The 16,672-nt window shown below is 40.2% G+C and overlaps 1 protein-coding gene across 3 annotated transcripts in view; it reads right to left on the bottom strand.

The window, feature by feature from the left end:
• The window catches only part of efr3a (EFR3 homolog A (S. cerevisiae)), a 150,569-nt gene that overhangs the window by 129,606 nt on the left and 4,291 nt on the right, over window positions 1-16,672 (bottom strand). The window contains exon 1 of one of the 3 annotated variants that reach the window (XM_067606808.1): window positions 10,014-10,121. The exons of the other annotated variants lie outside the window; for them this stretch is intronic. Coding sequence (XP_067462909.1) covers window positions 10,014-10,038 — 25 coding nt within the window. The 5' untranslated portion in view covers window positions 10,039-10,121. Of the gene's footprint in view, window positions 1-10,013; window positions 10,122-16,672 lie in introns of those variants that run through there. 3 annotated transcript variants of the gene reach the window in all.

The following is a 16,672-nucleotide window of genomic DNA, read 5'->3' as shown; positions in this document are numbered from 1 at the left end:
TGAAAAAATGTCTAAAACCCAAATATATTCAAGTTACATGTTTCACCATTAACAGCTTTACAGTAGAAATTATCTTGTTTAAGAGTTAAAAAGCTAAAATAATCAATAGTTTAAAGGTATGTGACTCTAACTGAGCACATTTTTTTTTTACGTCTCAGCTCCAGAAACACACTGAACAATTCAAACTAAATAAGTATCATGAATCATAAAAAAAACGAACGTCTTTGCTCAGAAAGGCTTCAGCGATCAATATTTAGTGGAATCACCTCGACTGTTTATCAGGGCTTCGCTGGATCTCGGCATGCTCGATCAATACTCGATCAATACTATATTAAGTTTAATCAGGTGTGTTTGTGCTGGAATTTAACAAAGATACGAAGCAGCTGCGGAGCGTCGAAGCAGGAAAACACTGAAATCATGCAGCAGTTTTGTTATATTTATAATTTTATTATCACCTTATTTAATTATATTTGACCAAGTTTTAATAATAACGAGCTCATATTTAACTCTAAACAAGTCCTGCATCTCTAAAGCAAATCCAATTAACGAGGACTGAATGTGAACGAATCTATCAGCAATCAAATCTGCTCCATCTGCCAGAGACTGAACTGATCGGTTTAGCCGCTGGAATATCAATTAATCCTGCAGCAAGGGAAAGATATTCCAGGAAGTCGGCAGTCTGGGAAACAAAGGCGTCTCAATTTCCCCCGATTTCATTTAGAAACGTGAGATCAGCAGCAGCAGCAGCAGCAGCAGCAGCAGGCCGAGGGTTTGAAACTGAGCAGGTACAAGAATAAATCCAGAAATTCAACGTTTGTTTCGTTTTATTTTATTTCTCATTTGTGTTTTAACTGGTACAGCACTGTGTTTTTCACCTGTGAGCCACATCAAAGACAGATTTTCATGGGTTTATGATGGACAATTAAGTGTTTTTTATGTTTCCAGTAGAGCTGCAACGATTAGTCCAAAATTATCAACAACTGTTTTGATAATTGATTAATTGTTAACAGTTTTTTTAATCCTCTGTGATATGAACTGAATGTCTTTTGGCTGGGGATTGTTGGTCGGGACAAAACAAGACATTTTAGAGGTTGCATCTTGGGTTTTGGGTATTTTCTGATATTTTATAGAACAAACAACTAATCAATTAATTGAGAAAATAATCAACAGATTAATGGATTGTAGTCCTAGTTTTCATATTCTTGGTTTAAATCATTAAATTCACTGTTACAGAATCAATACAAAACACATTTTAGCCAATACATTACAGATGCTGTTATATTGTCAGATAGACAAAAGAAACTGCAGCACATAAACAACATTTTAATGCATATTTTACAATTATTCTCTGTTTAACGTTGCTATATTTTTATTATATGTGCTGTTTTTTGTTGTACAAAGAGCCAAAGTGAAACATGAACATCCAGGTTTGGTTCCACAAGTAAGAAAAGCTCTTTAATAATCTCATTAACATTTGTAATTATGCTAATAATCAATAATACAGAACCTTTCTCAACAGCATGTCGTGTGTCTCGCTTCATATGTTTAGATAATATCATTATTTATTCAATATTTATGATTTTTAGCAGCTTTTAATGAACATCGTTTCCCATAAGCCTTAGGACTTGGAAGCATTGACGTCATCTGACGACTCAGGAAGGTCGTATGAGGGTTTAAAATACTGTGCGTTGACAAAATGACGTTATAATTTGGGTTTTATTATATTGAACAGCAGATTTCGGCTGACGTGAGGTATCAGTGTTTGTTTGGTTTTCAGGTGCTTTTATATTATTAAGTGACTAATAAGTCAGACGTATCAGAGCTTCAGAAAAATCACAGTTTCCCACCAATAATTACAACTTAGAGGTTGACGTGAACGTTGTTTACATGTCGGAAACTCATAATTACTGTAACTCCACTATGACTTCAATGCAGAAGAAGCCAGTCCATGAGCGAGTGGAGGCGTCGTGGCGAGTTCAGACGTGTCAGTGATAACAGCAGGACGGAGACGAGCCAACGCACCGATCACGACTAGAGAGATGGAAAAATAACTTGCGAGTGATAAAACCAAGTTACTCCAGGAAAACACTTCATTTTTGCAGGATAGACAGATATAAGAGATGTTGAGTTACAGAAGCTAGTGGAACGGAGGCTAGACAGGAAGTGATGTCATGACCTCAGCTCTCTAAACGTTCTCATTTTTATTTAGTTTAAATCTCATATATCAAAGAGCAGTTCAGCTCTTATTTGAATCCTGTTTCATCATTTTCCTTAGAGCGCTAAAAACAAAGCTGCCCAATCAACCAATCACAGGCTGAGGTATGAGGTGGGGGCGGAGCCAAACAACACACACACACACACACACACACACACACACACACACACACACACACACACACACACAGAATAATACAAACCAGTTCATTCACACACAGCTGTGATGTGTGTGTGTGTGTGTGTGTGTGCAGCAGTCAGCTGTTACTGATTCAAGCAGACATCATTTTCTGCTGTAAGTCTGTGATTTTAAATATTCATGATTGAAAAGCTGAGATTAAAAACATCCCTCACCCATCCGTCCGTCTCGTTTAAGTAATGTGTGGCTCTGGCTTGTCTGAACTCAGCTCACCACGGAAATAAAAAACAGTGGAGAAGACGAGAGAGGAGCTGAACAGTTTACTGTTATTATCATTATTATTATACACTGTATGTGTTTAATACTAAAATTACAAAGATAAGCACAGTCTAGAGGCTCTTTCCTGCTCTCTGATCAATACTAAACTCCAGTTACTCAATATTTCTGACAGCAGAAAACAAATAAATCTGTTGCTGCTGCTTGTTCAACTGCAGATGTAACAGACTGTTGAGAAGAATGTTTTTGACGTTAACACAGTCAAAGCAGACCTTCAGCCTTTCTTTAACTTTATATGAACAAATGAACAGAACTTGCACTTAAAGGGGACATATTTACATTTCCAGCTCTATATTTATATTCTGGGGCTCTACTGGAATATATTTACATGATTTACAGTTAAAAACTCCTTATTTATCTTCTACAGGCTCTTTATGCAGCCCCTCAGTTCAGCCTCTGTCTGAAACAGGCCGTTTTAGCTCCTGTCTCTTTAAGAGAGTCCCCGCCCCCCTGATGAGCCCACTCTCTTCTGATTGGTCAGCACTTGGACAGCAGCAGGATTTCACTTCTTTTTCTCGTTCTTTACTTGAAATGAAAACTTCTCAAATACATCCGTACATGTTTGAGCTAGAATCTGATCTGAAATATGAGAGTGGACGACGTGAACAACCTCAGAGCGGACGGCTGTTTGTGAGCATCTGCAAACAATATGATGTCATGACAAGGAGGAAGTAGAGGTAACTTTGTAAACGAAGCATTCAGAGCAGGTTGGAGCCCTGATTTTTGACTTGCAGGCAGCATTTTTACATACGTTCACCTCATGTTTAACATCCAACATCATAACAGGATAAAAATAACAGAAAATCACAAAAAAACACGATACGTCCCCTTTAATAACAACTGGATAAAGATAAAAGCAGGCAGTTTTAGGAGGTTTTTGTTTGTTATTTAACTTGTTTACCTCTTAGAGAGTTGAACAGATTTGTTAAGATGTGCTTATAAGACATATATTTAAGAGAATTTGTGGCATTCACCAATTTTCTTGTACTTATTTTCTCTTCGCTATGACCTAAACTTCAGTTCAGACTTGTTTTATGAGTCATGAACATGAACAGTCTGATTCTTATCACAGGAAAAAAAAACACTAACTTGACCTGAAATCATAATAAGTTTTTATCTGAATGAAGTTTAAATATGATACTGAAATAAAACATGTAACTAAAACAAACTTAATGTAACATATCATCATCATCATCATCATCATCATCATGGCTGCCAGTTTACTGATGATGTTTATGTCAGTAATGATAGTAAACAGCTGCTTCAGTGTGTTTCTGCTTCATGTTGTGTTGCAGCTGACAGAGTAACGTCACCTGCTGTAGACTATAATACTCTCTCTAATATCTCTGTAACTGTCACATGACCTCTCACATTAGTCACGGAGCGCTTTGCTTTAGAAAGACGTTTTAGCTTCTAACTTCATGTCAAAGTGTTTCCTCTTTATTTCTGTCACAGCTGCTGCTCTGATGGATTCATATTTTATAATAGTTTCAGCTCCTCTAATCCGACGACTGACACTGATGAATGTGTCCAACCTCAAACTCTTCTTCTGAGTCTTTGGGAACATTTTTGTGAATGAAACTCGCCCACAAACGGAGCGGAACAAGTCCCCTTACATGGAGATTTTAAGGGCGTCGATGATGTTAGTGATGAAATCGTTTTACACCACAGATATTTTACTCTTTAGAGTCCTTGTATGTTGCATTAAGGCTCCTTTTCCACCTGCTATTAACATGTGATCAGTGTTTTTTCCACACAGTACAGATTGCGACCCTGATCACCTCTAAATGTGGTCTGGCTGATCCGATCTCAGTCTGAGTGCATTAACGTGTTTTTCCTTCTCCAGATACAGATGTCATTCGATCTTTTATATCGACTGCAATGTCATGGAGTGAACCTGCCTCACTGAAAGTCACCTGAGATAAAAAAAAAAACCTACAAATCAAAGCTTGCAGTCAGCTAAATGTCTGGAGATGTACGTGAAATGTCAGCTAAAAGTCTGAAAATGTTAACGTACAGAGCAGGTCTGGAGAAAAAAAACAAAAAAAGGAACAAGTAGAAGAAGAAGGAGATGTAGACGGAGGAATTTCTGCAAACTCAGAACAAAATTCACATTACATCTGCTGACAGAGAGGCTTCAGACCGGTCCAAAGAGTTCATCTGATGCTACAGAAGCCACAACCACAAAAAACATATTTGCTCAGTTTCTCGTTAAATCTTTGTGGTTTAATTTGCTTTTTTCTGATCTTATAAAACAATATTTCTCGTGTTATTATGACACTTTTTTCCTGTTATTACCAGAAACCAAATTATTCAGTTTTTACAAGAAAATGTTCTTGTTAAATCACAAAACGTTCTCATTATTTTGCTTCCATATGATGCAGATTTCTGTTCATGTTCATATCTTAAATGACACTGACTGCATTTTACTGTGTGTGTGTGTGTGTGTGTGTGTGTGTGTGTGTGTGTGTGTGAGCAGCTACTCTATAAAAAGGTCAAGGAGGAAAGTAATTTTAGTGACGAGCCACATTTGGACACTTCATCCATAGAAAGTAGGTTAATTGTAATTATAACTTCAGCTTCTTGTTAATTTTGATCTGTAACGACCAAACGGGTGATTTTTTTCCCCCCTGAGCTCGGCCTTAATTTCACACTCTGATGACATTTCTAGAGTCATTAGGAAAGAAACTTTCGCTCTCGTTTGTGGATTAGCTGAAGTTATACGACTGTGCGACCAATACGGCACAATTTCATGGTCTGTAGGAGAGGACAGACCAATATGGCAGCCTCTGGGTTACATTAGACAAAGCTTCCTTAAACATTTCTCCAGATTGTCTTCAAATTCTGGACGCTTTTGTCTGAATCATCAACATATCAGATAAAATACAAAACAGAGAAAAATGGGTTTCTCTTCAGCTTGGATCGGAGGAGATAAACACAAAGAGCGAGAGACCTTATTTAACATTTAACCTGATTATTAAAACCATATCTGTCTTGAGATTATCAGGGCTGTAGTGGTAAATAAAAGGTCGTGTCTGCAGGGACGTTATGGACGGACGGATGGAGCATCAGTCTCTATCTATAAAACACAGTCTGTATGGTCTTTATTATAGATCAATGTTTAGAATATGATGAAATAACACTGATTTATGGGGAATTCATGTGTTAAAGTTAGTTATGTTCTTCTTCTTGTTCCTACAGTTGGATGTTTGAGCTTCACTGTGCAGAGTTTGACACTCACAGCTAGTTTGGAGCCAATCGTGGTCCAGTATTCAACTTCAACAAGTGTGATGTAGAAACTTGAAGCCTCCAGTGAACAAACATTGAGAATAGACTTTACAGTGAAGGAGGAGACATCTGGTGTCCTGCAGTTAAACTTCTGAAATGAAGAATATTTGCACATTCATAGACTCCTCACGATCCTTCTGACTTTTTGGGTTTTAAGCAGGAGGTGTCAGAAAAGTTACCACAGGGATAACTGGCTTGTGGCGGCCAAGCGTTCATAGCGACGTCGCTTTCTGATCCTTCCATGTCGGCTCTTCCTGTCATTGTGATAACTAACAGGGAACGTGAGCTGGGTTTAGACCATCGTGAGACAGGTTGGTTTTACTCTACTCATGATGTGTTGTTGCATCACAGGAATGTTTAATGACAGAGAAGGAGTAGATGCAGGATTTTAATGTTTATTCATTGTGTACAATATCAGACAAACATTATTGTTCCAAGAAGAGTATTTTTATGTCTTCATACTTGTCTGGAGGGGATTTTAAAAGTCAACAGCTTGACTGGTAGATGACACATCAGCATTATGAGTTTCATAATAACTGAAACTATTTGTCAGTTTTAGTGCTGCGTTCAGAACAATTACTGAGCTCAACAACCATTTAATATGTGTAATAATGTATCATTTTGGACCTGTGATGATCTTGAATGATAGAAACAAAGAAGCAAACCTGATCATATTCAGCTGAGGTTTAACTGTTAGTACAAGCTAACTAATACTTTTCCTTCAGTGTCTTCAGCTGCTGTGTGTTTGCTACTGTGAGCACTGTGTGTATGTAGAGATGTGTGTGTGTGTGTGTGTTTATCTTACAGTCAGATATTCTGACAGGATGACATCTGTGCTCTTTGTGCACTTGTATATGATGCATTTATGATGTGTACTGAAAGTGTGTTTGTCTGTGTATATTTTTGTGTACATGTGCTTGTATATTTGTGAGGAGCAATCTAAGTTTTTTTCATGTTAAAGGCACATTATGCAGGTTTTGTTGGTTACAGTTTAGAAACACAACATTTAAAGTTGGCCACACACACAGACAGAGCAGACAGAGCAGTCTGCTGCAGAGCAGACAGAGTCCACAGCTGACAGGATGAAACAGACTTTACTCGAGTCGACTGCGACTGCTCACTACTGTAAGAGCGACAAAATCCATCAGTAAGGGATTATTTATTATTTATCCAACAACTGTTGAACAAACAGAACATCAACGCTGTGGACGCCATTTTTGTAGCTTCCTCTTGGACGCGTTCTTATGATCTGGCACACGGTGACTATGTTTTTATAGAGTGCTGCGCAGTGTTTGTGAGTGACTGGAGGCGACACCCCCACCGCCCGAAAGCAGCAACAAGTCTATACATTGTTTTTAGGAAAATCTTGCATAGTGCACATTTAAGATTGTGCATTTTCACCCAGTCCTCACTCTGGAGGGTTAAACCTGCAGTGTGGAACTTTTACAGAGTTTTTAAACCTCATGTCAGGTGTGACATTCCCACGCTGGCCATCTGGCCATTAATCACGCGGCTTTTCTAGACTTCATAAATGTTATCGGACCAAATGGATCAAATTCTGATAGTGAAACAAGCAAGTTTCCATAGTTTTACAGGTGCAACAGTAGGTTAAGGCCAGTGGTGTGCGGGTCATGGACCGGTGGACCGTCAAAAAATACGTTTTTACTGGCCGTCTCTGTGCGCCCGTCATAGCACATGAGAGCTGCTGCACGCCTGCAATCACAGCCGAGCGTCCTCCTTTACTCCCACTGTCAAGAGTGGGAGACAAGAATCCTGCACTCCAGCTTTAAGGCCTCAAGGTCAACATTAAGTTTAGACATTTAGCTCCCAAACACCATGCATGTCAATGAAGGTCCTCACTAGTACGTACGTGTGTGTGTGTGTGTGTGTGTGTGTGTGTGTGTGTGTGTGTGTGTCTCGCAGCGAGGTAGCAGGGTGGGTGGGTGGGACTTAATTGAGCATGAAAGACAACAGATGACCTCTGGGGCTTCAGCACTGCTGCCAATCAAACATCTGCCAGCCGGAGGCTCAAGGACAACAGCGAACCACCAAAACACACACACACACACACACGCCCACGCACACGCACGCGCACACACACACACACAGACCTTCATGCTCAGATTCACCTGAGAACACAGTCTGTACACACATATGTACAGTATGTATGTAGAGAATAATTAATAATGTCCAAAGTTACAATAAAACCCAATCAGGCCCTCGTTTCCCAGAAGCATTATTTGTCTAATATGATCATAAAATCCATCTTGTGAACCACGTTTCCCATAAACATCATTACTGAAGAACTCTTAGAAATGACGGTAGATTAACAAGAGTCTCCTTCCCACTCACACCAGGCTGACAGCAACTTAAGTCTTTTATCATGAACACTGATTGTTAAGTGACATTTGATTGATTTAAATAAGAGAATTAAATAAAACTGAACAGACTCACTCTCATCAGCACGTTTCTGTCTGTTACACTCTTACATAGAGCAGGTCTGATGCAGAAACGATGACAGAATGACCTTCACAATACATGACGTGCATATTCATCAAACTGTTAGAAGCAGCAGCTTAATCAATCACAGTTTACTGTTATAAACTTTACTTCCACCCAGAAACATGAATATTATAACGATTATACATTGTTTACTTCACATTAAAGCTTTGTTTTCATACCGAACGATTCAACCACTCAACAACATACACTTTAAGTGTACACTCAGCATCGTCTTCATCAGCGCTGACGGCCGACATTAAGAAGCTTTTAACGGTGTGAGGATGATGCTCTCGCTCTTGAGTGCTGCTTCGGGAAACGCTCTTTGAAAACCCTCGACTTCTAAGATCGGTCGTTAAGGGGAAGCAGATTTTCTCATCTTTTACGGCTGTTGGACAAAAATAAACTGACTGTCTGCACAGCCAGGCTGTTTTCATTAATAAAAACTCATATAATAATAATAATAGCTGCACATAATCTAAAACTAAGTATATTAATTAAAAACTGTATTTGGGAGCGTCCTGCTGGTCTGGAGGTTCAGGACATTGATCATGTGATCACTAAGTGTCTGCTCTGAGTGCCCTTCATTTCCTGTCAGCTTTCTACCATCTATCTAATGAAAAAAGACAACGATACCACAATATATATATAAATATATTTCTTTAAAACTGTATGTACTGGTTTTAAGAGACTCTGAGTACAAACAACAAGATTTATGTTCATTCTAAACATCAATGACCTTGTGTATAAGCCAGCTACAGCACTGAAACTACTAACAATTATGTTTATTATCAATTAAACTGATGATTACTGATTATTTCTTTATTGTTTTATTGAACCAACAGTCCAGAATCCAAAGATAATGTTAATAATGTCTTGTTGTTGTTGTTAACTGTGATTGCGATGTCTATATTACTTGTTGTCTGTATGAGTTGATCTGGTGGCAAATGAGTTTCCTGATTAGGGATTAATAAAGCTGTCTAATTTGATCTAATCTGATCTAATCTGATCTAAAGATAATCAGTCTACTATCATGTATGACAAGGAGAGGCATAAAAGTCATCACCTTTAAGAAGCTGGGACTAGTAAATATTTGGCATTTATGCTTGAAAAACAACAAAATAGTTGGCGATCAGGTTTGTGTCGACTGACTAATCGATCAATCGTTGCAGCTCTACACATTCTTCATTCATAAAAACAACAAGTAGAGCTACAAATCAGCAGCATCATACTGTGGCCCATCCCTCACTTGTTATGATAACATGAAATCTTTTTGCCACGGCAGCGATTGGCCTCCGGGCCCGCCAGTCAAGCAGAACCGGGCGGCTGATTGGACGGCGGGGGGGGACGAGTGGGCTCGATAGTTCATACAGGGAACAGATCAATGGCGGCCGCCGTGCAGGCTCGTTCACCGAGACGCAGAGCTGGACTGTGTTAGCCTCCCTTACTCCGTCACTGTCACACACACACACACACACACACACACACTACGGGATACGACAGCCACACACAAATTTTAGAAAAAACAGCCCCCTACCCGACTCGTTGTTCTCTGAATCCATCTTGATGGAGGCGAAGCGGAGGACGGCCTGCCAGGTGGACCTCGACGCCACAGTCTCTCTCTCTCTCTCTGTGTGTTTCCACCCTCTCTTTCTCTCCCTCTCTCTCTCTCTCTCCCCCCTCACACACTGACTCTCATCTCTGACCTTGCAGTGTTTGTGTTTCCCCTCGCCGGCAGCAGCAGCAGCAGCAGCAGCAGCAGCAGATCTGCTGAAGGCTGCAGGTGAAGCTGCAACGCTGCAGAGTCGAGTCCAAACGGCTAAAATGCTCAAACCCCCCCCCCCTCGGTACCGATCCACCCCCCACCCATCCCCGAGGGATGAGGAGGAAACATGCACGCTGAAGAGATGACATGAATGATGTGTGTGTGTGTGTGTGTGCTGAAGGTGTTTTAATCATCCTGATTGGACTGTAATTATGCAGATTTACTGAGAGAGAGACTGCAGTTGAAGGAATTTAGCATTTCCAAATGTGGACGTGTGTGTGTGCACAAGTGTGTGTGTGTGTGTGAGTGTGTGTGTGGGTTAGTGTCTCTGTGATTGTGTAACTAGGCAAGTTTTTTTCAGTGTGTGCACATTTTTTTTTTACGTGTGTGTTTGAGTGTTTAACTGCTATCAGTGTGAGGACCAGCAGGATATTCTGGAGAGCAAGGACACTTTTGTAAAATAAGGTAGTTTTTTTGGAAATTTTGGAAATTTTTGTGTATGTTTTTTTTAAGATAGCAAGAGGAAAGTGAGGACAGTTGTGGAAAGCAAGGATATTTGGGAGAGTGAGAATATTTTTGTAAAGTCAAGACATGTTTCTGGAAAGTATGACATTTTTTTTGTACATTTTCAGATAGTGAGAACATTTTTTGCAAAGTTAGGACACTTGTGGAAAGTAAAGACACTTAAGTAAGGAGATTTTAAGAAGCCTCACGTCTTCAAAAGGTGCGTTTGAGACGTGATTTTAGGGTTAAGCTTATTAGATTCAGAGGCTAAGAAACACGTCATGTCAGTGAGAGTCCTCACTAGTATATAATACAAGCGAGTGTGTGTAACAGTCACAGATGGCTGCAGCAGATACCGTCATGCAACACACTAGTCAGACTGCTCAGACACTAATTTTAGTCTGTCAGAGCTGAAAACACACCGAACAAAACATAAAATCACAGAGATGATCGATATTTCCTCAAAAAACATCCAACTGAAATGTTCTTTTTCCTGAACTACAACATACTTTTCATGACAATGCTTCAAATAATGCTTTTCAGTGAACCAAACCTGGGAAAGTTCCTGATGAGGAAACACTCCATGTGTCTATTATCAGACGCCAGGAAGCAAACAAAGCGCATATTGAACCATATTTTGTTGTTTAATTCAGAGAAAATCAACTTGCGAGGTGTCAAAATACCAGCAGAATGTTAAATGGTAAAGCACTTTTTACACTACGAGTCACATTGAGCCGTTCACACACATTCATATGCAGATGGTACAGCCATCAGGAGCAATTTAGGGTTCAGTATCTTGCTCAAGAACACTTGAGAAGCCGGAGGAGCCGGGAATCGAACCACCGATCTCCCGACCACCCTGCTCTACCTCCTGAGCCACAGTCGCTCCATAAGAAACACTGTTTTCCTCTTGAAGTAAATTTGGCTTCACTCGACCTACATGTCACTGATAAACTAGCACATTTTAGCCAAACAGAAAGACTGACATGCATTCACAGACATAACACTGTCAATGATTATACATACGTCAGAGTTTCTGTTTTATTTCATCACTTTGCTAACAATAAAATAAATGACTGAGCTCCGGGTCTCCCTCCCTCCCCTCCTCTGCCTCCAGTCAGTGTGTTCAGACATTTTTTTTTTTTTTTTTTCCATAAACAGCATTTCACATCCAAAAAAGGACAGACTGCAGAGCCGGAGGGATCGCACAGCGAGCGCCTGGACTGCTACTGTGTTAATCACATGTGCTCTGAAAATAAATACATGAGACGCCGAATGTAGACGAGGAGAAACAAGGACGTGACATTCAGAGCAAACACGGACACTCGCTCTTCATCATCACGAACCCTGCTCTCTGCTTTTATAACGGATCATTTAGGAGCAAAAAAAACTTCTATTTTCATTCAGTACATTGCGTGTTTTAATTCTAATATAACAGTAGTTTCTAGCATCTGAGTGGGAACCAGAAAGGTGTCGACTGAAGTAAACAAGTCATTTCCATTTTACATGCTGGTGTGCTATGATGCTCAACATCTCTGTACCGAAAACCTGTCTGATGTCGATAGACACAAGCAAACATCCGGATACGAAAACAGGCTGGGGGAAAAGTGTAAAATCCTCTCAAAAAGTGCAGGAAAGCAGCGAGCCGAGCGTTACACAACAAGGAGACAAAGATAAAAGCTTCCCTCTCTGCAAAGATGCGACCGCGGAGGAAACAGAGGGAGGCGCATCTCCTTTGAAGTTATATTTAGGCCAAATCCTCCTTTGCAGAACAAACCGTCTTCCACTATGCATACAAATCACAGCCAACAACTGAGGGAGGAACCGTCCTGAGAGCACAGGAACCGACTGCACACGCATACAATTAGCCGGCGGAGCATCAAAACAACACAGGCCAGCCGGGTTTGATTGACTTTGATTCCTTCTGCATCCCAAACGCTCCTGCTCCACCTGGGATACAGATGCACGATGATGGGTGACGAGAGGTTCTCATCGGACACAACTTTGAAGATCTGAACACACAGAGAAACCTCGCTGCAGGTGGTCCTGATCCGTTTAGACACATTTAAAACAAACTGGAAACCATTTCAAATACACATAGAAGACTATTTTAAAGTCCAACTGCAGTATTTCTGTCTGCTACAGCGACATATCTGCTCTGTAAATCACTTCCTGTGTTCTCCTTTGAGATATAAAAGGGAGAAATTGATGTTTTGAATTAGTGTCATGATGATGCTGGACAGCTGGAGTCCTTATTTCCATACAGCAAGTCAAATGTTGCATAAAGCGATAACGTGTTGTTTATCACAGGCAGAGCAGACGGTCACACTGAGCCTGATTGCATCCTGCTCCGCAACACAAGAGCCACAGACTCTGAACAACAACCAACGTTAGCTTTCCTGCTAAAGTCTCCTTCTTATCTAACTTACAAACATGAACACACGTCTTGTCCTGCAGCTTAGCTTGTTGAACGAGCCACCAAACAAACATTCACCAGGCTAGATAGCTAATTAGCTGTTTTAGCTGCAGCACATTAGCCTGTAAACCTAACTGCAGATGTCACTTCAGATCTGTTAGATGCTGGTTTGGTCGTTGCTCTTTAAAATCCCTGTTAGCGACACACTATCTGTTCATGACTTGTAGCTACAGCAGTTTGTTTACTTTGTCTCCGTTCATATGATGTCACCGGTGGCCTGCCAGGTGCTGTCAATCAAACACAGACACCTACACGCCCCTCACATTATTTTTGACAGCATAAAAGGGACTAAATGTGATATAAGTTGAACTTTAATGGAAACAAACCTCTGATTAACCTGATAACAATGTTGGGAATGTTTCACCAGTGTGACCAGTCATCACATGAGTAACAACATTATAATTACAATACCACGTCATGTCAATAAATAAATGTCAATAAACATTTCAGTGTTCTGACAACATGACAGCTGTCTTACAAACTGAACATTAGTCACAGTGTTATAAAGATAAAAGAGAGACGACACGTGTTTTATTCTGAGCTGACGGTTTTTTTTTATGATTGCTTTTTTTCATTACTTCCTTGTTGTAAGTAGGGATGTTCCAGTCAAGTTTTTCAGGCCCAGTTTCTGATACAAGTCCTTTCATTTTGGGTATTCTGCTGTTACAGTGTGATACTTGTATTTACATAGCAGAGAGATATGCAGGATCCTGGTTCAAAAGTCATAAACCGATAAGCTTAAATGACTAATCTGATATGAACAAGACTTTAACTGGATGTGACTCATGAAGTTGACGTGATGCAATCCTTTGGAGAGAAGACCTCTCACTCTGTTGGAATTGTAGGAACTACGGAAACACTCAAAGCTGAACTGATGACGATGATGATCTTTGGCTGAGAGCAGACAGTGACATGCAGAGAGCAAACAAACCTGACAAACAACCACTTTTAATTGTTGCATGTAATCAAATTACTCACAGGATTAAAATTAATTAGCTAAAGCTGATGTGACCTGCCGCTGTCAACATTTGTCATTTTAAGTGTCGGCTTCATTTTAGCTGATACGGATCCTTTAAAATATGCGCCCGGATTTGCCCCGATACAGATCAGAGCAGCTCGGGACACGTCTAGTTCTCTAGAGTCACTCCGGCTGACTGTTTAACTCAAAGTGCTGCTAATGAGAATGTATTTCTTAGATGTTCTCGGATGAAACAGAGAAGTGGGTGACTGCGGTGAAAAGCTGATCATTTGGGGCCACAGCTGTCACATTTTGTAAGAACTGTAAAAGACACTTTAACTGCCTGTTACACAATTCTGCAGAGAAACTGTTTCCGGACGGAGGTGAAGACGACTCGATATGTCACTTACATGCAGGTCTCAACCACAATAAAAGTATTTCCCAGCAGGCATCCATCCATATATCTCTGCATATCTAACCATGTGGTTATGTGACTGTTCATTCAGTCTGAGAGCAGCAGCAGCAGCAGCAGCAGCAGCAGCAGAGTGTGAGTGACGGCGGGTTTGTCCTACATAATGACTTAATTGAGGTGGTTAACACTTTGAGGATAATGAGAGCCTCTAGACCACAACAGACCCAGGAGTGAGAGCTACGAAATGGAGCAGCACACACACACATACACACACACACACACACACACATATACACATAAAGAGGAAATCAGTGTTGATTATTAATAGCAGCAGCACTAAACGCAGCACTCAGCCAGAGCAGCACGGGTCCGTCTACTTCCTGTTGCTGTGTCACTCAAACACACACACGCCACAAAATTGTAATTCATCACCGCAAATGGACGTTATCTGTCCATCTGATGTGTCCAACACACACACACACACACACACACACACACACACACACACACACACACAATTTCAGGCAATGATTACAAGTTATGACAGCACTAAAGCTAACGCAGCATTTGTCCACTTCTGCTTCACTTACACAGATACACCGACATTAGTGTTTCAGTGAGTGTAAATTCAACACTGAGCATCATCCGCACTCTCATGTGAAAACCTTGTATCTCCGTTTAGCTTCCCAGTTAAGCTTGATGCACATGGATGTTTTTACATCATCCACCAGTTGTTGAACTGGACAACATATCAAATGAACTCCATTAATTCAATTTTTTGTTTTTGCACAATGTGTAAAATGTCTAAATCGTGAAAAATGAGTTATTATAATATGCACAAAAACTTTATTTTTAATCAAAACTTAACGTAGATGATAGCCGCTACGTTAGCCGCTACATTAGCCGCTTTGAGTCACGTAAACTGTGTCGCATCTACGAGAAGGACAGGATGAAAATGACTCCTCACACTGATGTGAGCTCTCGCTTTGTTTTAGTTGACGAAATATCATCTCTGGTTATGAGAGTTGAAGCGCTGGGAGTCGACTGAACAGTTCCCAGTTTGTCTCTAGCTGCCAGGTAGCTAACGCTAGCTAGCAGCAGTCTGCAGATATCAGGCTGGTGTCTTGTAAAGAAACACAAACGGCAGCAGCTGCTCCGTCTGTGCTGAAACTGATTATTAAACTGGATGTCTGAGCTCTACTAGGACAGTCCACAGATGTACTGGATCTTTTATTATTCTTGCTCAACTGTCTAAAGAATTTAGTTTAAAACCAACAATGAATTGATCTACTACCAAGTATTGTGTGTGTATCTAAAGCCTGATATATCTTATTCCTCTGTGCTGTAGACCTCCGTTGTTGTCCAAAAACTATTAAAAACACTTTGTTGTTGTTGTTTTTTTTTTAAATGGCTCCAAAGACTAGTTGAGTAAGACAGACACCACTAAGCATGTGTGGTTCAGTCTATAGCTTTGCTAGCTTGTTGTGCTACATATCACAACCTCTCATCTTTATACTGAAGTTATTTACAATGTAGAAAGAAATACATAGTCGAGAGGTTGTGATATAAAGCACAACAAGTTAGTGAAGCTGTAAACAGAACCACTTTTCTTTGGAGCCTTTCTGAATGAATTAAAGTGACCGTAATCTTCATAATGAAGGAACATGTCATCCGGTACAGCTCACTGATGTGTTTTTAATAGTTTTTTAGACGACAACAGAGGAATAAGATATATCAGACTCTGGATACACACACAATACTTGTTAATAGGATCAATTTAATTCAGTAGAGAAGCTGAAGCCAATGACTTTTTGGCATTTTTGCTTGAAAAATAACTTAAATGATTAATCGATTATCAAAACAGTTCTGGTTTCCAGCTCTACAAAGTGCTGCTTATTTTATTTATTGAATCAAATACCAACCTGACTCCCCCACACTCCATCCTCTCTGCTGTGTATTTATCCACGTCACTAATTCAAACAAACATACACACTGTTTATGTATGTGTGTGTGGGCCAGAGCAGCAGATCGGGGGGGGGCAGCATGTATGATACACGCCACCCTGATCTGCCGCTCTGGCC

This window comes from Thunnus thynnus, chromosome 12, assembly GCF_963924715.1.
Source record: "Thunnus thynnus chromosome 12, fThuThy2.1, whole genome shotgun sequence".
In the NCBI taxonomy this organism is placed as follows: Eukaryota; Metazoa; Chordata; class Actinopteri; order Scombriformes; family Scombridae; genus Thunnus; species Thunnus thynnus.
Note: the sequence above shows the minus strand (reverse complement) of the source record. Positions and strands in the feature narration are given on the sequence as shown.